The sequence below is a fragment of the Lontra canadensis genome, unplaced genomic scaffold (genome assembly GCF_010015895.1).
Source record: "Lontra canadensis isolate GAN:19392208 unplaced genomic scaffold, GSC_riverotter_1.0 scaffold69, whole genome shotgun sequence".
Lineage (NCBI taxonomy): Eukaryota > Metazoa > Chordata > Mammalia > Carnivora > Mustelidae > Lontra > Lontra canadensis.
In genome coordinates, this window is record NW_022631063.1 from 4,914,285 (window position 1) to 4,938,120 (window position 23,836).

The window sequence follows — 23,836 nt, forward strand, 5'->3', positions numbered from 1 at the left end:
ATATGCTATATTCCCATATTTCTGCGGTTTTGCAGTTCTCATTGATCGGTGAACTTGGTCTTGGCTGGATGTTCTTGTTGATCTTCTGGGGATGGGGACTGTTGCATTGATTCTCAAATTTATTTGCCGGAGGCAGAATTGCACTGCCCTTGCCAGAGGCAAGGCTAAATAATCTGCTTGGGTTCACTCTCGGGGAGCTTTTGTTCCCTGAACGGTTTCCATACAGCTTTGGAAGTGGAGAATGAAGATGGTGGCCTCACAATCTCCAGCCCCATAGGAGCCGAGAGCTTGGGTCTCCACTCCTCAATGTGCCCTCAGAAAAAAGCCATCAATCACTCCCGTCTCCCTGGTCTCTGGCTGTACTCCATGTTCACCCACCCTATGGCCAAGCATTTCTATCTCTGGTGCACGGCTCCATTTGGAGTCTCCAAACCCACAGATTCCTGCAGCACACTCCTGCATCACTCCTCCTAAAGGAGGAAGGAGGGGTTATCCTCAGGTCTACCACTTATGGGGTCACTGCTTGAAGAGCAGTGGCCTGAATGTGCCTTGGATCATGGTTTAAGGTAACCCTGAGCTGAGAGCCCACTCCTCCTCTCTGTCTCTGCAGCCGGCTTCCCTGCTTCGATACCAGGGGGCTCTGCCATACTCCAACACCCCTGGTCTTTTTGTGACACCACATTGTCTCAGCAAGGGCTCCAGCCCCCTGCATAGCTTCTGGATTGATGTCCCTCAGTGGAGCAGACTTCAAAAAGTTCTTATTTTGTGCTCTGCTGCTCTGCCACTTGCTGGGAACCAGCCCCTGCCCCATGGTCTGTGTTCCCATATATTGCCTCAGATTCACTTCTCTGCACGTCCTACCTTCCAGAAAGTGGTCACTTTTCCTAGAATTGCACTCTTCTTCTTTTCAATCTCCTGTTGAGTTTGTAGGTGCTCAGAATGATTTGATAACTATGTAGCTGAACTCCTGGGACCTGATGATATTAGGTCTACTCCTCCGCCATCTTGCTCCTCCTCCAATATCCTTCCTTTTCAAGGCTGAATGATATACCATTATGTGTATATGCCACATTTTCTTCATTCATTCATTTATTGATGGACACTTGAACTGCTTCTACCCTTTTGACTATTGTGAGTATGCTGCTATGAACATAGGAAGACAAATATCCATTTGAATTACTACTTTCAGTTCTTTCAGGTATATACTCTGAAGTGGAATCTTTGGATCACATGGTAGTTGTACATTTAATTTTGGGGGAAGCACCATATCGTCTTCCAGACCAGCTGTGCCGTTTTACATACTTCTAGCAATGTACAAGGGTTCCAGTTTGCCCATAACTTCACTAACACTTATTTTCTGTATCTTCTTTGTTAGTTTTATAAATGTGTTATAAGTATTTAGCTTAGTAACTCTCCCATAGTAAGCTATCATAAGCATTTATTGAATTAATGAATGCTATTGTACCTTTTTCAGTTCATTGATATTTCTGTTGATGTAACAGAGTGTTTTTTAAAGATTTATTTCTGTTAGAGAGAGAGCACATGTGAGTGCAAGCAGAGGGAGGGGCAGAAGCAGAGGGTTAGGGAGAGAATTCCAAGCAGACTTCATGCTGAATGTGGAGCCTGACGTGGGGCTTAATCTTACGACCCTGAGATCCCAACCTGAATCGGAATCAAGAGTTGGATGCTCAACTGACTGAGACACCCAGGTGCCCCAACAGAATAATTTTAAAATGTGGGGCTCATGGGCTTCAGGTATCAGAATCACTTGTAGGACTTGTAAGAAGTCAGATTCCCAGGCCATATTCCAAATCTGTGGAATCTGGAATTCCCCAATCAGGGCCTTGGGAATCTACAGCGGTAATGGCATCTCCAGTGATGTTGATGTTCAATAAAGTAAGAAGCAGTGCTTTTGACAGGCTGTAAAAAGGCAGGATTTCTCTTTTCTAAGTCTCTAGCAACTTCCTGTGATAAACTCTAAAAGTTTCCTTTTTTTTTTTTTTTTTTTTTGCTACTGACATTGAATTCATTTTTCAACCTCACAAGAGCAAGTTTTGGATAAATGTTTTCCCGCAGATGTATCCTGTGTGTGAGAGTGTTAGAAGCTTACCTGTGTGACAGCACATCAGCTTTGTGCTAAATAACAGATATTGCCTGGTACCCAGGTTGCTTGGGATGATCCATAGAACATTTAATGACGATCTTCTTTTATTGCATACTAATTATCCACATCCTGCAGACAGTTTCCTGGGATGCTGCAAGATCAGTCCTTTGAGCACAGGATTTTGTTCTACAGAATATATAAACAAAAGCCATTTCAGTCAGCCTTTACCTGGTAAAACTTGTAAGCTGAGTACCCAGCACAAGCAGGGGTTATGGTCGAAAGTGCACTTCTCTCCTGCATGACTTACTAAATAATGTAGCTCCCAGAGCTAGCTATGAGAGATTTGGTGTCTTGTAACAGCTATCTAGCAGCGTATGTCCATCATGCTTGATGTTCATTAGTTAGATGAGATCAGTGAGTTAAAGAACTGTTAAATTTGTGTTTTCCTTTAATGGATATGTAACTGTGGTAGCCGAGTCACGGGACAGGAACTTGACAGAAAAGGACATGGCGGTAAGAAAAGCTTATTGCAAATATACGACTTCATAAATACTTGTAATAATTTGTCTTAGCGAGGTGCTTTGTCAGTTTGCTTAAAAAATGTAGATGAGGAGATAAAAAAAAACAAATGTGTTATTCCTATATTTTTCTCCATGTATATGAATTATACATGCATCTTCTTAGTGGCAAATTAATGTACTAATTTTGGGTGCATTTTCAGAAAGAAAACTAATGGAAAATCTGTTTTGAGGAGATTAAATTAGCCAGAAAAATTAATGGAATTGGCAACATTTACAGTTAAAGCTTTGGTTAGGGTTTTTTTGTTTGTTTGTTTGTTTGTTTTTTAATGTTGAAAATGCCATCCCTTTGAAACTCTTGGCTCATTTATTTCACGTTCTTATCGGGTAGATAGATGTTCAGCAACTGTCTGCCAAAACTAATTACAATTTTCCTCCCAAAAAAGATCACATTTTTTTTTTTTTTTAACCAAACATTTTAGTCACTACCTTTAGGATTTTTCTCTGGAAAAAAAAAAAGGAGTGTGTCTGAGAATATTTTTCAGTGACAACAAAAATACTAAATGCTTTATAATTGAAAAAGTAAGCAAAACAGAAAGATAAATTAAATCACAATAATATTAGTGTTACATTTTTAACACTTGGGATTGTTACTCTTTCGGAAAGGTGCTAGTTTAATGATTTCCTTAACCTTAACTTGCTTTCTGTGGTTGTAAGACTGAGGATTTCCTTGGCAGAGAATCTGGCTCAGGGACAACACAAATTTGGCAGGTTCCTGGAAACCTTTTGTTTTGTAGTTTGAAACTGCAGCTTGCTGATGCTGATACGCCCCACAATCTTTTTTATGTTCTGTCATTTTGTTGGGATCATTAAGTAATGTTTTAAAGGAAGCTAGCATTATATTTCAAAATATTTTTTCCCTTCCAGGCATATAGCTGTAGTTACCAAAGATGAGAAGCCCACTAAAAACACTTCTGTCCCACAATACATTTTTATTCCACTCTGATGTCTCTTTTATTCCTAAGTTGATAGAGCCTTTATTTTGATTAACAAAACAAAAGTTTCATAACTTTAGTTGGTATGAAAATTGTTAAATTATATCTGATTTTTTTTGCACATTATAGTCATGTTTAAAGGGCTTTCAGGAGATGCTCTCATCGCAGAGATGCAATGTTTAAGAGGACACTGGGTGTTGGGAAAGAGAGAATGCATAGAAACTGATAGAAATCATGTGAATGGAGACTGGCAGGAGACAGGCATCTGGTGATTTCTCACACACGCAAAATAAATTGATTTATGACTGAAATAATAGTCCAAAACAGATCTGTCATGGATCCTAGACCCTCTGCAGCGTGCTATGCTTTCAGAACTTCAAAATAAATAGTAAATGATCAGATAAGTGTGAAACAGCTTTAAGTAAGCCCCCGGAGAGCTCTCTACCTGCCTGCAACGCATCTGGTGAAAGGTTTTCCATCCAGGTCGTTACAGGGAATACATTGAGGAGACTTCTCAAGTTTTGGAGCTGAGTTTGTATTCTTTTCTGAAATGCCTTTTGACTAGTTACTGGATTTTAAAGCAAAGGAAGCAAGAAAAATGGTATCACTTGCAATCAGGCTCAGGTATTTTATATATATATATATATATATATATATTTTCATATTCATACAGAAACCACCAGAGGGGAAAAAATGGATCACATGCTGATTCTGGGGAGGGGTTGGTGGTGCTGTAATTTAAAACAGAGGTCACTGTAGTAAACTAACTCTTGGGTTTCAATTACCTTCAATGGTCATTCTCTGCTTAGTGAAAACTGAGAATATTGGAATTTGATGCTATAAATATGAGAGTAATGGGTGAGAAATTTTAAAATATCACAAAAACATCCATAATGGTTGTAAAAGGCACAATGTTTTTCTTCCATGAAAGGTGGTTAACAGTTCAGTGCTGCTGCAGATGGTATTTTTTTCGTTCTTTGAATGTGTGGAAAAGTCAGTTGCCTCAAACCCCAATAGAAAAATGCGATTATTTTCATTTTTTCAAGTGTTCCCAGTTCTTAAGCACATGCATGTATTTTGAAATAATAAAATGCATTCCCCTCTGTGCATTTCTGTGCTTAAGGTTATGTTGTAAATTTATTTTGACATTTCTGTGTATGCTTCAGACTTGCTAGTTCAGATGGCTACATAACTTCATTGGGTGGTGATCCTATAATGGAATAAAGCATCCCTCTTGCTTTGAATTTTAGGGTTTTCCTTTTTTTTTTTTTTTTTTTTTGAATGACTTTAAGAATGCTGCATGGTACATTTGCATAGAAAGAATGTTCTTCTATTAAATTTTTACTTTAGGATAAATTTCCCTTTTTGGAAATGTAGGACAAAGGTGTCAGCACTTTTGTCACTCTTGCCATCGATCAGGCAGTTTAAAACTTTCTACTTGCTATCATCTGTAATAATCCTACTTCTTCTATTTGGGAATGCGTTTCAAGTTGATAAATAATTCTGCTTTAAACTTGAGGCACTCTAAGTAGAAACGTCTACCAAAGCATGTCTTCAAATGCAAGAAACAAGACTTGATGATTTATAAGAATTCTTAATAAATCAGCCAGATGAGACTATTTACAAAGCTTGTTTAAAATTTGACTTAAGGGAAATTCAGTAGAACAGGAAAGCATTTGGTAATTTTTCTTTGCACCAGGAGTCACTCAAAGACTTAATTTTTCTTTGAGCACATTGGTGCGCTTGACATGCAAAATCGTTGCTGTTCTTATTGTTTTATGATATGGACCACAAACCCTACATTATCATTATAATTAGAAAGAGGCTCACTGTTACAATCATAGAGGCAAGAGGTAATTCTTAAAATTACAGAGATCACACCATATAAGAACAACTTGGTGAGAATCCAGTTTTTAATACATGGGCAACTTAACACAAATTTGTTAGCCTTTAGATAAGGCTTTTCTTTCCTATCTGAAAACATTTCCCTCTACATACCTGATACTCTTCCAAAAGACCTAGCAGATCACCTGGCAGCAACATTAACTCCTGGTCTTGGAATCCTAATGTGAATATCAGTTCATACATACATACATACATACAAAATCTTGGCCAGTTTTTTTCCTGTCAGTCCATGCAAACAGTTGCTCTCTTTATTATGTTTCTCAAATTATAGGTTTCAGATCACCTTCCTCAAAATTACCTTGGACATTTATTAAATAATAAGCTGTCACAACTTTGATAAGTCAGGAATGCTTCTCTGAGTCATTAGCAGTAAGAGATTGTGGAACAGGAGAGGGAAGAGAACTGAGGCAGAAGAAGAGTGTTTGCAAAGGTCCTGTGGGAGGAGAGGAAATAAGGAATACATGAGACTAAAAGGACAGAGGGATTAAACCCTAGAGACAGAGGAATGATGGAGGGAATCTTCCCTGAGATTCACCTACATTACCAAAACCATCCCCTAAGCAAGGAAAAATGCAGAGCTCATTTACTTAGGTTAACCAAAACATTTTGTGTGCTATTTGTGACAGTGGGAAACAGCATGAATTTCTGGGGAAAGGCCAACACTGTTTGTGTTAAGCTCTTTCCTAAGTCATCAATGAGTCCACTAGTCTCTATGGACATTTTTCAGTTTTATCCTACCTCGGCCTACCTTGCTACAACCTCAGTCTCAATGATTTGACGTAGTGATATCCTAACTTAGAAAAAGACACTCCCTTGACAGAGAAAAGTGACAGTCCAGAATTCTTGTACTCCCGTCATTCTTGAGCAATCCTCACCTGGGCGGCTACCTGAGGTGGTGGGCTGGAAACTGCACGCCTGGCAACAGGCCTCTGGTTGTGTGAACAGAAGTAAATCCTGCATGAATCCACATCTGTCTCATTATGTGTAAAAGAAGGTGCTGTAACCAACTAGTGACCTTTGCAGCATGGTCACAGCGAGATCACCTGTGTGGCCCCTTGGCATCTCTATTTCAACTCAGTTTTGTTGCTGTTGTTGTTGTTGTTGTTGTTGTTTTAATTAAAAACTTGTCAAATTCATGACTAGGTGAGACAAATAATCAATTTTTACTGATATAGATGTATGTATATCTACATATACATATTATGCATATACATATATATACATACACATACTAAGAAGGAATCTGAGGCTTTGGCTTTGCTTTATGTTAACATTTATCAAAATGACTCCAGTGGGAAAAAACATCTGAGGATGTTAAGGACAATTTATGATAAAAGAGTCTCTCATTAAGTAAATTTAGAACAACACTGAATTATTTGGGCTTCTTTTTCTCTGATTTTCCCCCACTTTTAATGTGGAAGTTCAAAGTGTAGTTCTCTTCAGAAGGGGATGGATATTACTTTTTTAAGTTTCACTTGTCTAAATAATTCTTGTTGTAATGTTTTTTGAAGACCATATGGAAGACAAGTTCAACGGGACACTTAGGAAAATGCTTCAACTGGACACTTTTGGGAAAAACCAATGTCACATTGGTTGTCATTTCCAAAGGACTTTGATAAAAAGTTTTGCCAACTGCACATTACACATCAGCACACTTGGTAATAAGGGGAACAGTAGCATGCATTATCATGACAATATTAAAGACATGTATCCTTATGATCTACTGTTGGAATTAGATAGTATATCTCTCTTATTAAGCAAACATGTTATAGCATGGTGGGGCCAGTCCGGAAATATAACCGCACAACAGGTTAGACAGGGGAAATTTAATATAAAAGTATAACCACTACAAAAAAGTGTAACCATAATATATAAGAAAACATTTTATGGTATCCTAGGGCTAAGGAAGAGTAACCAGGGAAGGACAAATTTACAAAGGGTTCAGACTTTGCTGGAGAAGGTATGGAGCAGCCCCCAAAGGGCAGAGCACCTTGCTGATTTAGACAGGCTGGAGGTCCTCTAGAGTTTCTAGAAAGCAGGAGGCCACCCTCCAGGGTGCACACTGAACAGGGGATCTGCATCTTGTGGCAAGGCCATGCACTGGAAGTCATAGCAACTATCTCGGCAAGAGGCGTTCAGAGCATGGAGGCTATGCAGAGGATGACAGAGGGAGCAGCAGATCTGTGTTTATCTCCTGGGCCACAGGCAGGCTTAAAGAAGCAACCTCTGCTTTCTGTGACACCCTCCAGGTCAATGACGATATAGGATTTATTCCATGTTGAGAAAGCTACGGAAAGATTAACCCCAGACCAAGGCTGTAAGATCATAGGGTGGCGTTCTATCCCTGTGACTGGGCGGGCTCCACTGGTTGTTCTCACATCATACAACCCCTGACACCTATCCTCGCAGGAAGTTGCAGAAAGCCTATTCCTCCTGCACTGACCCTCCAGCGCCCTCTACTGAGAAAGCTAAATATTGTACACACTTTAAAGGAGAAATAGTTAAAGGAATTCAGCATTTTATTGAGGAGCATGTGTCAAAGACTACACTGGGGGAGCTGAGAGGCAATAATTTGACAACTGACACAGATGTCATTTAATCATTCATAATGGTGGCCTCTGCAGCAGCGTGACTCACAATCCTGTGTGCTGGTACTGCTGTCTATGTGTCTCCCTAGGCCCTCTAAGTAGAATAAAACTTGGAGTGATTATCAAATGACTTGCTTGTTTTATAACATCTTATTTTTAAGTAATTCTAGATTTACAGAAAGTTGCCAAGGCTGTGCAGAGCGACCTAGCAATCACTAAGTAGTAGTAGTTTCCTTCAAATGTGACATCTTGTATGACTATATAGTATAGCATCAACTCTAGGAAATTGACATTGACATGATATGTATATATAGTTTTAGGGCATTTTATCATCTGTAGTTGTTACATTTTTACTGTAGTTGTTAATTCTTAATTCTTTATAGTCATAGCAGTGGAGAGCAGAACATTGCCAACCCCACTTCCCCAAAGATCTCCCTTGTGCTTCCTCTTCATAGTCATAACTACCACACCTTCCACATTCACAACCCTTGGCAACCACTAACCTGTTCAGCATATCTATAAACTGTCATTCAAGATTGTTATGTAAATATTTCAAGAATGTTATATAAAGGCAATCAAGTAGTATGTGATTTTTGCAGGTGGGAGGTGGTACAGAAGTGGTTTTATTTGTAGCACGGGGACAGAACCCGTGGGCAAAAAGAACTGCTGCCCCCAGGATTGTGAGGGGTGGCTGGTTATATATACTATGCAGTTGGGGCTGGTAAAGAAAAGGGAGGTTTTCAAAAGGATTTTCATACATTAAAGAAGACTCACAGGACACTGGATACAGGAGGCCTTGCCATTGTCAAGTTAAGGTTGTTTTCCATCCAGCAAGGCATTAACATGAAGGTAGCTGGGAGCTTCCTGGAAGAACATTACACTCTGCCCGCTTCAAGTATCTGTCAATGGGCTGCAGGTTCTAATAGCATTTAACTGTATCTGCATTTCCTTCTGGAGGCTAGGTTATTGATAGAAATTCTTCTTGTAGATTGGTAAGTCAACTAACAGATGATCAGTTCTACTCAAAGAGGTTTATCTATGTTGACCACATTGGATTCAGCTGCCTCCCCCACCACTTTTTTTTTTTTTTAATTTTGTTTATTTATTTATTTGTCAGAGATAGAGAGAGAGAGCACACAAATAGGCAGAGATGCAGGCAGAGGCAGAGAGAGAAGCAAGCTCCCTGCTGAGCAAGGAGCCCAATGCAGGACTTGATCCCAGGACTCTGGGATCGTGACTTGAGCCGAAGGCACCGGCTTAACCGACTGAGCCACCCAGGCATCCCAAGCTGCCTCCCCCATTTGTAACTCCCCTATACATTCCCCAACTGACCAATATTGACCCGTAGGTAGGTATATCTCTATGCCCCTATTTAGTAATATGATCTTCTGAGCTTGGCTTTTTTTCTCAGCATAGTATCATTTCATATACAGTTGGAAAATGGTTCTTATGTTCTTTGAAATCACTAGGTTTTCACTGATGTTTTTAGATCATTTAAATTTTATGTAATAATTGATATTATTATTATTATTAATTGATAACCCTGACATTTCAGTTTGTTTTACCTTAGTTTTCCCTGGGTTTTTTGTTTGTTTGTTTCCTTTTCTCTGACTTCTGTGAGTTACTTGACTATTTCTTAGAATCCATTTTGATTTATCTGTTTTTTTTTTTTTCTTTTTAACATATCACACACATGCTGGAATTTTTTAGTGATTTCTGAGATACCACGTTGTTTATGTATAACTTATCACAGTCTGTTGGTGTCAATGTTTTGCCAGTTGGAGTGAAATGTAGAAACTTTACCTCTTATTCCTTTACCATTCCTAATTTATAATTAAATTGTTTAAGTAACTCTTCTACATATACTGAACCATATCGAACAATGTTGTGCTTTTGCTTCAGCCATCAACCATAGTTTAGGAAATTTAAGAAGAGAAAGTCTAGTGTATTTAAACATGATTTTTAAAATCTTTTTATTTTTCTTTCTTCCTGATGTCCCAAAATTCTTTTATAATTTTCTTTGTATTTTAAGAACTCCTTTAACCATTCTCTTAGGGCAAATTTGGTGGTAGTGAATTCTTTTAGTTTTTCTTCAGCTGAATGTCATTTTTCTTTCATTCCTAGAAAGATAATTTTCATAAAAATGGAATTTGGGGTTGGTAGTTATTTTCTTTTAGCACCTGAAAAATACTGTGACTCTTTCTCCTGGCCTCCACAATTTCTGATGAGACGTCCACTGTTATTTGAATTGCACCCCCACCCAACCCAGGTAAGGTGTCATTTCCTTCTTACTGCCTTCAAATTTTTTTTTTAAATTTTGTTTCCTGAAATTGTATTTTGATGTGTCTTGGTGGTTAGCTCAGCTTTTTTAATCCATAGGTTCATGTCTTTGGCCAAATTTGGGTAATTTCCAGACAGGATTTCTTTGACTAGTTTTTTAGCATCACCATCTTTCTCCTCTTCTTCTGGGACTTCAGTGACATGACTGTTAGATCTATGTTATGATCTCTGGCTCTTAAGGTCCTATTTTTTTTTTCTTTTTTTCAATGTCTTTTCTTTATGTTGTTTACATTGGGTAATTTCTAACATTCTATATTCAAATTCATTGATATTTTTCTTTTGTCCTTTCCATTCTTCTGAGACCATCCAGTGAATTTTGTTACTGGTTATGCATATATCTCAACTGTAAAATTTCCATTTGATTACTTTTTATATCTCCTAAGATTTTTCCATTGTTAAGAAAATTTCAAGCATGTTTGTAATTACTCATGGAAATGATTTTATGATGACCACTTTAAAATTGAGGGGTTTCCAGATATCTGAGTCATGTCAGTGTTGATGTCTTTTGAATGTTTTTCTCCTTCAAATTAGGTTTTCCTGGCCCTTAATATGACCAGTGATGTTCAATTATATCCTGGACATTTGGGAAGTTATGTTATAAACTTTGGATCTTACTTATATCTATTTCAGAAGATGAAGGGAGAAGAAGAAGGTTTATTATTTTCAAGTGGGAGTAGAAGTCCAGTTTCTCCAGTTAATCTCCTTTGACTCCTAGGAGAAGAGTGATCCATTACTGTTAGGTGGCACTGAGATTTCACTGATATCAACCTGGTTTCCACTCCCCACCCTCAACCCTAGCATTATTGCTCTCTTTGAGTGTTCCACTGACACCATTGTTGGAAGAGAAACCTTACCAACATGATGGTGAAAGTTGTAGCTGCAAACTCTTGCCCTCTGATATAAGCAAAGAAGGGAAGAAGGAGAAATATCTCATGACCTCTGTGTAGTGCCAAACTACATTATCCTCACAATGCCTTCACTGACACACTGGGGAGAGTTCTTACTATCGTGGAGCGGGGATGAAAATCCTGCCTCCTCACTCAGTCTTCTCTGACACCATTATAGTGATAGGAGGTTGGAGGAGACAATAAGGAGCAAAGTTGGTCTTTTTCAGGGTGTTTGTGATAAATATATAATGATATTTGTCTCTAGTTCCTGGCACATAACTCCTAAAACTCTTGGAATCTCTGGAGTGAGAAGAGTGTCTTTTGTATGGTAATGAGATGACTGGTAGCTGGGATCCTAAATCGCTTCATGATAGGGATTGTTTACCAGAAAGACAAAAACATGGTTAGAGAGTTAGAACTTTTAACCACAGCCCTGACCTCTAAGGAGGGGAAAGAAGCTGGAGATTGCGTTAATTGCCAATGGTCAATGATTTAATCAATCATGCCTATAATGAAACCTCCATAAAATCCCCTAATAACCTCCATAAAATCCCTCCATAAAATCTAACCCAGAAGTTCTGGGTTGGTGAACACATCAGGGTTCTGAGAGAGCGGTGGTCTAGGAGAGGGCATGGAAGTCCTGTACTACCCATCTCGTATCTTACCCAAAGTATATCTTCCACTTCGCTATTCCTAAGTTACATCCCTTATAATGAACAGGTAAATATAAGTAAAGTGCCATCCTAAATTCTGTGAATCATTTTAACAAGTCCAACCTGATAGAGGGATCATAGGAACCCTCAACTGATAGCCAATAGGTCAGAAGTATTAGTGGCAACCTGGGGCCTTGTGACTGGTCCCTGAGGTGGGGTCCATGTCAGAAGCCTGAGATCTTCATATTTAAAATCTGTGCTAATGCCAGGTGGCTAGTCACAAGACACCTACTTAGAATCCAGAGAGCTGGACAATTGGTTGATGTAGAGAAAGAAAACCTCACACATACGCATGTGTCATGAGCAAAAATAGTTCTATATTTACCTGGGGTATGGCAATCATGGTCTAAAATTTTTTGTCATGCTAAGTTGCCTCATTTCCTGTTTCTTTGGCTAGTGAGGTTTTTCTTGGGGAAGTTTGTTCCCATAAGGAGTTATTGAGTTACTGTCTCTTCCAGCAACTACTTCTGGCTATATAAGGCTGAAAGAAAACTGACGGAATTCACCACAATATTGCTCCTTAAATCTCAAAGTACCAGGCACCTTGGTGGCTCAGTGGGTTAAGGTCTCTGCCTTTGGCTCAGGTCATTGTCCCAGGGTCCTGGGATCGAGCCCCACATCAGCTCTCTGCTCAGTACGGAGTCCTGTTTCCCTTCCTCTCTGTCTCTGCCTGCCTCTCTGCCTACTTTTGATCTCTGTCAAATTAAAAAAACAAAAAAACAAACAACAACAAAAAAATCTCAAAGTACCTAGGCAGTCTGCCTTCTCTCTATCTTTCAAAGTCCTGTTATGTTGGGTTTTATATATAATTTCCAGGGGTTTTAGCCATATTTAGTAGGAAGGAAGAGAAAATTATGTCTATTCCATCTTTATCCAGAATCAGAAGTTCCAAATCAGTTTTAAATATTAAGATTTTTCTCCTATAGGAGGAAAAAAAAATGGTTTTCCTCCCAACTTGGCAATTTTTTTCTTCCTGGATTTCTGTTCCTAATTCTGCAAGGTTGGCTCAGGAACAATTCTTTCATTAAATAACCTCACAGGGTCACCATCACCAGCTGTGACAATGTCTCAGTCATTCCCTTGTTAATAAACTCTTTTCCAAAGTCCATTTACACATGAGTCACAGACATTTCCAGCATATGTTGATTAGATTCTCAGCATATGCTGATCAGTTTTCCAAACAGATATTCAGGTCTTGTTGAGTGCTACTGTTTTTTGAATTTTTTTTTATAACAAGTGACTAATCCAAACTTATTAATTAGCAATATTATTAAAGCCAAATTTTCCAGTCTGTTCAGTCTGTGGGTTTGTGGCTTAAAATACTTTTATCCTTCTTCCAAGCACTCTTATGTAGGAGGCTCACATGTAGCATAAATATCTGAGTGATTCAAATGATGTTTTAGCAAATGATAGGGCACAGAATGGAATTAAGAGCTATTGGGGGAGAGTGTCTAATATACCCTGGAAGTTTTATATGCATTATCTAATGTATTTTTCAAAATAAAGCCATGATGTTTATAAATCCATTTTAGGAATGGAGCTTTTGCAAAGTCTCACTATTCATGAAACCCAACTTGAGTTTGAACTCCTGCTGTAAGTAGAGCTAGCCAGCAGTCCATGAACCATTAGGAGACCATTAGATCAATTTAGTGGGTAGCAAGTTTTTTTTTTTTTTTAAAGTAAAGGATTTCAGAGAGGAAAACATCACCAGATAGTTCACATAGTAAAAGGCAGTATTTAATGAAAGCATAAATTTGTTTCTTATATTTTTAATTTATGTTGTATATGTGCTGAGTCCTAATGCACAGAATGTGTTTTATAATGTGGTTTACAGTCAAAGAAGTCTGGAGCCATTGTATTAGGTGACTTTTTGAAAGGTTTCCAGGCCTTAATCTAAGTGAGATTCTGCTAATACTTTTCCAGGAAAATTCATCATCCCTCAAGAGCAAAATTTATTTGTTTATTAAAAATTTTTTTATTTAAAGCCTCAAATTTGTAGTGTAGAATCTCTGGATTAGAATGGAAAGTAGCTGTTTCTAAGGCAAAAAATTATGCTACCATGTAATTCTTTCTCTGTGATTTTTATTTGTATGTGTAGGTTTGTTTCTGGTAAGGGTATATTTTGCCATTTGATTTTTTTTTTTCCCCTAATTCACCGCGGAACTCTAAAACAAGGTAAAATTCTAATCAGGTTCACAATGAGATGTGAATTGAATGCAAAAATTAGGTTCCAGTGGTTAAAAGGGCGGGTTCTGGGGCTGCCTGGGTAGCTCAGTGGGTTAAGCCTCTGCCTTCAGCTCAGGTCATGATCTCAGGGTCCTGGGATCGAGCCCCGCATCAGGCTCTCTTCTGAGTGGGGAGTCTGCTTCCCCCTCTCTCTCTCTCTGCCTGCCTCTCTGCCTACTTGTGATCTCTCTCTCTCTGTGTCAAATAAATAAATAAAATCTTTAAAAAAAAAAGGGGGCGGGTTCTGGAGTCACACAGATGCATTTCAAATCCAGACTCTGTCACTCAGAACACTGGACAAATTACTTCTCAGTTTCCTTACCTGGAAAATAATCATCATCATAGTAGCAACCTATTCATTGTGATGATGTTGAGATTAAGATTATATATATATATATATATATATAATTATTATCAAAGGCTTTATAACAAAAACTTAATAACTGTTAGCTATTAGTCTTACTTGTCAAGTTAAGACATTTATGGAAACCAGTAATTTCAAAAGAAGTCCTGAACTGTTAGAGGCAGGAAATGAACCTTTTTATGTCATATTAGACTTGTTAAATTGCTCTTTTCTCAGAATATACTAAATAATGAATGAACATTATGTAAGTAAGTGTTGGGTAATTTTCATAGAAAAGAGAATGAAATCATGTCTTCCTAGTTTTTGTCTCTTTATTTTCAAATGTCCATGGCTGTACAAATCAGTCCTCTCCATAATCTAAGTTAACCAACATACTTTGGTCAAGTCAAGAGCCAGAAATTATATAGCAAAGCTGGATTTCTCCACTCTCACACAAATCCCAAGAGTTGGCACTCATTTTGAAAATGACTCACATGTCTGAGTGTATCTTTGATGAAAGATACTTTTGATATTGCAGGACAACCTGGAGCCATCCGTGTTCCCCATACAGAAGGGCTCCCTGATCCTCCTGAGGCAGAAATGGGAATCCAGTGATTACCAGAAAAGTGAATGTTGCCCTGGGGGCAGTCGTTGCAGGCTCTTCCAGCCTCCAGAAAAAAAATTGCTTGAACCCAAAGGAGAGGTAGTGTCAGCACATGGACCTGCAGATCCCCCTAGTCTGCCCGGTGGCGTAGAAGAGGTGTTAAATGCAGAGCCTGATGGGAAGGACCCTGAGGACAAGAATGACAACTCCAGGGAATCTGGCTGGCCTGAAGTGCTGAAGGAGGATTCCTTGACTGGTCGGCGCAGGATCGAGCGCTTCTCCATTGCCCTTGATGAGCTGAGAAGTGTGTTTGAGACTCCCAGGAATGTAAACAGACCAGCTGACTACTGCCAAAAGGTAAGAATTGAGAGTTGAAATTTACAGTTGACAAGCTAGGCAGCTTGTCTAGCCTGCCACTTATTTCTAAGCATTTACTGGAGTGTGTGTGTGTGTGTGTGTGTGCACATGTGTGTGTGTATGTTTCTCCTCACCTGTACTCTAGACATGTCTTGAAGCAACCGTGTAATGCTGTGTGAAATATGGCATCCTCTATCATTGACTTCCTCTATGGTCTGTTCCAGTAGGGGCTCGACCTCCTTTCAGTCCCACGAAAACAGCTTTGATGGGCTATTTCTTTTCGTACATGCCTTGTTTCCATAACTAGGTGTAAGTTCCTTAGAGGCAGGGGCAATTTCTTACCACTCTTTGTATTTCAGACATCTAACAAATGGTGCTGTGTTTAGCTGGAGCTCAGAGAGGATTATCCATAATGGTTTTGAAATGGAACAAGTGAGGGCTTTGGAACCACAGTGAACTAGATTTTAATCCTAAAACCTGCCATTTACTTCTGTAGTTGCATGACACTTAACCTTGAGAATGCACATGTCTTAATCTGCTGCTTTTCAGGGACATTGTGAGGATTATTGACACTATATTTAAACTACTAGGCATAGAGTCTGGAATGTTTTGTGGGAGGTGATGATCATGGTTCAGTGATGGAGGTGTACCATCATGTCACATAGGAAAAAAGTCTATTAACTAAAGAAGACATTTAATCAAATGCAGGAAGATTAGCAACATTATTAATGAAGACCACATTTATGCTTCTGTTTTCAATTAAAAGCAGCTACTCTTTAAACTGGAAGTGCTTGAATTTATTGCACCCATCAGGGCCCTTATGTAAGAGATTATAGTTAATTTAATAAAGAATTACTAAATGAGGGGTGCCTGGGTGGCTCAGTGGGTTAAAGCCTCTGCCTTTGGCTCAGGTCATGATCCCAGAGTCCTGGGATCGAGCTCCACATCGGGCTCTCTGCTCGGCAGGGAGCCTGCTTCCTCCTCTCTCTCTCTGTGCCTGCCTCTCTGCCTACTTGTGATCTCTGTCTGTCAAATAAATAAATAAAATCTTAAAAAAAAAAAAAGAATTACTAAATGATCTCAGGTTTTCCAATTGGAAGCAACTCCATCTTTGTTAATATTTTTTATCTAGTGACACTAATCAGAAAGGTATAGTCCTACCCTTCTTAATGGATAATTAGCATTCACAGGATTCACAGAAATAGAAAATTTCCCAAATAAATTATTTTGCTAATACTTGTTCCCAGTTTTCCTGTTGGGACATATTTAGTATTTACAATGAGACTATTCTTGTACCTCAAATAACCCTACTTGATTTATTGTAAATAAAGAATATGAAGTTATATTTATGAATGATGTTATGTTAAAACTAGAGGGTTTCTCAAAAATGCAACTACTTGCCAATCCCTAATTTGAGAACTTTCTTTCCTTCCTTTTTATTATACAAGCACAATCCTTTTTGTTTGTAGTTTTATAATATCCTTTAGTTGGATGCCTAGGGATTGGGCTATACCTGACATAGATATTTACAATGTCACTTATTTTTTGCATTAACAAATTAAAGAAAGTAAAGCCATAGAAAGGGTTTCTATTGAATATCTGTTGATTTTAGTGTAACAATTTTGGACATTAACTTAAGATAATTGATAAAAGAAATGGCCAAAAGTAGAAAAAAATAATCCTTATAAATTATGTAATATAACTTATCTCATCTGGAGTAGGGGTAAATGTAATAGTAAAAAAAATGAAGCATTAATAAGGGTTTCTGTTTGACATGTGAGGTTACTACTATTATATGGTATGTGATTTTTGGATCTAGTGTCCACAAAAATAATCGTGGAAAGAAACTGATATATAAAATGAACATTTTAGGTAGTAAAAATGAAATTTGGTTAGCATATTTAATATACTTTATTCTAGGTATTCTATGATACTATGTGATAAAATGTTATTTCTTTAAATGTATGAAACATGGATTGTACATTTAGAAATTTCTCATCCACAACAGATACACATGATTTTTAGAATCTGTTTACATAAATGAGTATTATAAATGTCTACAAAATTCTATATAAATTTCAAAAAGAATTCTATATAAATTTCATATGACTTCTTAACAAGGTCAAAAAAAAGAGAGAGAGAGAATGAGAGAGAGAAGGCAGTGAGGAATTAACTGGCTTTCTTCTAATGGATTATTTTGTACGTCATTAGACATGTGAAAAGAATCCTAGTTCAACTCAATTTGAAATTGTATATTTCACACGAAAACACAGTAATTATGTACAAATTAACCATTTGTTTCTATAGATCTTTTTCTTCCTTTTCAGTTCAATTTTGTTATTATTATAAAGTAATGAGGTAATATTTATTTGCATGAATATGCAAAAATGTTTTAGTTACTTTATAGCTATGATACTTATAAGGCTCTCGGTGATGTGGGGAAAGATATTCAGTGTTTATGATATTAAAAGCAAGGACAGAAAGGTTCTTGCAATTTAGTAAATCATCTCAATAACAAACAGTAAACTACATTTCAATGTTGCTGTAGAAGGAAACTCTTCAGCAATAGATACATTTTTAGAAAAATTTTATGAAATTATTGGGGTTCAATGTAGAAATGTAGAATTGTTTAAAGTGTGGAATATTTTTATGTATGGATATGTATTTGCAGATACACACATATGTTTATTTAAAGCATCTTCAACAAAAATCAAAGTCCATCTTTTCAGTATATCCTAGTTTCATTGTTCTTCACTTAATAGCCCTTTGCAAATACTGCATTTTTTTTTTTTCACAAATTGAAAGTTGATGGCAACCTGGGATTAAGCAAGTCTATCAGTACCATTTTTCCAACAGCATTTGTTCACTTCATGTCTCTATATCACATTTTGGTAATTTTTGAAATATTGTAAACTTTTTCATTATTATTTTATTTGTCAGGGTTATCTGTGGTCAGGGATTATGGCTTGCTGAGATGATGGTTAGTGTTTTTTAGGAAGAAAGTATTTTTAATTAAGATATTAATTTTTAATTAAGGTATTATTTTAGGCATAATGCTATTGCACGCCTTGAAAACTATAGTATGGTATTAATATAACTTTTATATGCACTGGAGAATCAAAAAATTTATTTGACTTGCTTTATTGCAATTCTCATTTTGTTACAGTGGTCTGGAACCAAGCCAGCTATATCTCTGAGATATGCTTATATTTATTTAAAACTGTTCATTTAAGGATTGTTCTGTTTAGAAAAATATTTGTTAATTGAGAAAAAGAAAACCATAAGAGTCAATATATTTTTCTAGAAGTAGTCAAGCTCATTTAAAAAAAGATGGTATCAATCCCTCATATATTCAGTGTATTCCAGAGCTTTTTTAAAAACAATTTATCATAAAATGATTGCAGTAGAAAATTAATGAGGAATTCTTAAAATAATTTTGTCTGGTGACATTTTGTAAATTCCAAAGAGACATAACCTTTTGTTACCATTTCTAAAACACCCTTTAAAACTAACTTGAAATGAATTTTTAAACTGAAGGTTTTAATGCTCATAAGGCAGACTGTAATTCACACAGAAATGAATTCACATAGGTATTATTCCAAATAAATGATATAGTACAAGATTTTAAAAGAGTTTTGAAGAACCGTAGAATTTTAAGATCATTAATCTTGGAATGAATGATATACATTGCAACTCTAAGAAATTGTTAATTATATAAGACAATGTATCAGTTAGCATTTACCATGTAACAAACTACCCCAATATTAGCAGCTTGAAACAGTAAGCCTTTATTATTGTTTACAAGTCTCTCCTGCATCTATGATCAGTTGCCAAGTCATCTGGGGTCTGACTCTTTAGGATGGCTATAGAGCTGGGACAACTCAGCTCTGCCTCATGTGGTCCATCTTCCTTCAGTAGGTTGCCTAGATTTATGTACATGCAATAGGAGTTTCAATAAAGAAAGTAGAACAGCATAAGGCCTTTGGAGGCCTGTGTTCAGAACTTACACATCACTTCTCTATATTCTATTTGTCAAAATAGTCACAGGATTAACAATGTGCTAAAGTAGACATGATGGGAGGAATTGCAAACTCACACTACAAGGTAAATGGATATAAGAAAAGAAATAATTATGACCACTTTGCAGACAGTCGACCACTGGCAAGTTTATTTAAATCCATTCAAGAATCAAAATGTTTTAATATATCATGAATTAATGCAAATATCAGGAGGAGAGTCTAACACAAAAAGATCAATGTTGACAACTATTTGCTGACAAAACTTCTGTCTTTCTCTTCTCTTTAAGTCAATCCACTAGACTGATAGTAGTTACTGTTCAAGATAGAACACTGGCCTCCCAAAGATGTCCACTTCTCTTAATCCCCAGAATCTGTGAATGTTTTAACTGATGTGGCAAAAGGGACTTTGAAAATGAGATTAAGTTAAGGAACTTGAGCTGCAAAGATTTTTCTGAATTATCTCAGGTGAAAACAGGGTCTTTATAAAAGGGAGGGAGGAATGTCAGGGTGAAAGAGAGTCAGAGAAGGAGTTATGATGCTAGAGAGAGGTAGGAGGGATGCGGTGCCATGACTCAAGGAGTGTGGGCAACCTCTAGAAATTGGAAAAGGCAAGGAATTCAGCTCCTCTCTAGGGCATCCATAAGGAATGTAGACCTACAGACACCTTGACCTTTGTACAGTGAAACTTATTTCAGACTTTGATCGCCAGAATTACAACATAATTTGTGTAGTTTTAAACAAGTAAGTTTATGAAAATTTGTTACTGCATTATTAGGAAACTAATACATTATTTTATAGGCTCTTCAAACATTGTTAAAAATGGTTAGGTCATATGTGATTCTGGACTTTTTTCTGTTCTTCCCCAATGAATATATTCCCATATTTCAAAATTAGATCTTTGACGTCATTCTATTTACAGTTGATGATATGAATGCTTGTGATGTTATCCAAAACATCAATATATCTTAATTTGGGGTGATCTGTATTTGATAGGAATACCTCATCACTTAAAAGGTGAATTGACCAGAAGAAGAAGGAGTTTGGCAAAGGAGGGAAAAAGAGGGAGAAAGAGAAAAAATATTATAAAGGAACAAATAAGCACTAAAACTTTGTGGGACACACTTCTTTCAATTCTTGTTACTTCTGTGGCTGATAAAGTTTCTGTGGAGTATATGTGCAATTTTTAAATAAAACCAATTAAACTCTAACTTAGTCAGTTCAGAACATCATTTAGATTAATATAGAGTGGAAAAAGATGGTATAAGTTCCTCCTTTTTTCTTTCAAGCTCCCTGTTATCCATAGAACTGGGACAGTGAGACCAATGAATAAGCTGCCCTCAAGGGATCCCACAGTAAATCAGGAATTTCTTGATTCAATTAATTAATTTTGATTTTTCTTATTCATGTCTTTAGACTCCAAATGGTTAATGATCTGATTTTTCACAGTAGGTTATTTAAATGACTCATGTGGTCATTAGGTCATATGGTCACGTGTTTTTATGCACAGTTGTGATCTTTCTCAAAAACCCCACTTACATGTGCAATCATGTTGAATTTACCTAATGTCCAAAGAGAAACTATTTCTATCTTTTATTTAAGCCCCTCCGGTTGACCAAGACCATTCATACATGAGATGGACTAAAAAACAAAACAAAAACACAATTACTGCATTTTAGTTGTGCTGTTTCATAATACATTGTTTCAATCTATTGTATAATTGACGGCTTGGATGAGAATACGAAGACACAAGGCTAAGGGACTGTGGAACTACACGGGCATCAGTGACAAAACAGGATATAAATCATTAAATATGGTATAGTTTCTAGAGTATGTTATTTTCATTCCCTCCAATAATCAAGGCCTCTGGCTTTTCATTTAATGACTAGTTTGTCATTTCCTACTTTTAGTTTTGCATAAAATCAGACCTTTAAAAGTACAGGTGAATCATGATTGCTGTTTGGCTCCCACTACAAAATCACCCCACAAGATGCTTAAAAGTTTCATTTGCTCCGGAAACCCAGGCATGTGGGGACTATGGGATTAATCTAATCGAATCTAATCTAATCTCAGAGCAGGAAAGTTTCTTTTCAAGCAGTTACCTGTCACAGCCTTCTAACTCTCTATCTCCCACCCTCCTCTCTAATCAGTGTTCCTGAGATAATTTCTGTCAAGCTTGACTTTTTTTGTAAAAGCACTTAACAGGACAGAGGTTTTTACAGCTTTGAAAAGTATTACTGAAAAAATCTGTCCACCAAACTAAAAATAGCTAAATTTTTTTTTTCCTGTGGGAAACATTTTAAAGTTCCTTGAAGAAATAAAGTATTTTTTCTTTGCCTGAAAAATGGGCACGTAGTTTTTTTTGTAGAACTGAAGTAAATGTTTTAATGAGAAAGATCATTACTTTTTTTATTGGGGGAATATATGGAATCATAATTTTCATTTCCGCATAGAATATAGGAACATATTTGGTGACAAAGCATCAGCTGAAAGCCTTGGCTCAGCTACTTCTCCATCATATAAACTTGAGTGAGTTATTTCACCTCATTAATCCTTAATTTTCACATCTATAAAATGAGGAAATTAATACAGCACAAGATTTTTCTGAAGATAAAGTTATATACTACCTGAAGGAGAAGAGGTATTTAAGTGGTAGCACCACATAAAATTTAAGAAATTGTACCAATGTAACATCAAATGGATATTTTTTCTATTTTGTCTTCTCTGGCATCACTTCTGTAACTTAACACATGCCTTTGGGAAATTATTTAATCTCAGTGACTTCTGTTTTCTTACCTATAAAGGTAGAGGCTTACACTCTATGGTTTGTAAAAATAGAAAGGTGCTTTGGGCAAAGAAGTTTTTATTTCAGACACTAGGGTGTCTGATAACACCCTAGTCTTTTACACAGACCCCACATAGAAGGGTTTTCATTGAATATTCAGTAGAGCAAATGCTAATGAAACTTTCCAACATGAGTTATAACCTCATTTTGAGATGATGAGACAAAGGACAATAATCTGTTAAATTATAGTTTTAAAAGCTTTGTTGAAACCCTAAACAGAGACACAGTGCCACCTTCATTGTCCTTTCCAGTTAATAGAGAAAGTCACTGCCATTTAGGGAATCCAAATTCAAATCCAAGAGAGATGAAGCTTACATGTTATAAAAGTGTTTATTGTATTTATATCCACACACACACACACACACAAAGAAGAAACTTCAAAGTCACCACAAGGATAGGAATGTTTCATTTTATGCAATTTTTTCTCAGTGGTGTAATTTGCTTTCATTTGAAATAATATTAGTACTTTGTTCTTTTCACCCATTTATACATTTATTATCTTACAGTCTGTTGTCCAGTGCTTTATGTTAGCTGCGGGGAGCAAGCAGCTCTGTGATCTGATGGTAAATTTAAAGCTGGCCTTAAAGATGTCTAGAAGTAACCGCCATGTCTTCTCATTCTTGTCTCACAGTGATTTAGGCGGTCACAATACGACATTGTTAAAAAATATAGTTCCAGTAACCACAGAAAGATGGTAAACAATATTGACTCACCTTCATCTGGGAAAACTTTTGCCAGTTTATGGGTTGGCATTCCTTGACATTTTACTTGGATGGCTAGTGAGAGTTTTCACCCTTGTGTTATAGGAATATTGATGCTAGCTCTGCTGCCTGTGTTGTGAACCCACTATTTTTTTTTGCTCATCCTATATTCCCCAGATATTTACCCATTTCTACTTACTGACTGAATTAATTCAGTGAGCCCCATGTATGATTCTCTTTGCCCTTCCCTGTTCTCCCTGTGCTGATTTTCATACATGACCATATTCTTGTGGAGAATCCTCTCACCATAATGATAAGCTAAAGGGGAAATAAAGAAAAGAAATTGATAAAATTCATTAAAAAAGGATGATTAAAAGAATTTTGGACTTTCTTTAGAACCTTTGACTCCATCAAGAGCCATGGAGATGATGTTCCTGTCGTGAAAGTCCACCAGCAACCCAAGGGCTATCCTGAAATAAGTCAGCATAGGAATTCCTTTGACAATACCCTGAGAGATAAACTTCCATTTACCGTGGAGAAACCTGGAAGAAACCAACTTAACAAGAGATTAGAGTCAGTATCACCAGTAACAAGACATCCTGATATCATGTACCTCCTGATATGATAAACTGTGCAGGGCAAATCATCACCCCTGTGGTGTCCTTGTCAACATTATGATTTCAATTTAATCATG

At 37.0% G+C, this 23,836-nt stretch overlaps 1 protein-coding gene across 1 annotated transcript; it reads left to right on the forward strand.

Annotated features, from left to right (window-relative positions):
- Nucleotides 1–2,611: 2,611 nt before the first annotated feature.
- Nucleotides 2,612–23,767, forward strand: LOC116880880. Its single transcript, XM_032880282.1, has 3 exons — nt 2,612–2,617; nt 15,158–15,580; nt 23,558–23,767. The coding sequence occupies exons 1-3, from the start codon at nt 2,612–2,614 to the stop codon at nt 23,765–23,767; spliced, it is 639 nt and encodes a 212-aa protein (XP_032736173.1).
- The last annotated feature ends 69 nt before the right edge of the window (nt 23,768–23,836 follow it).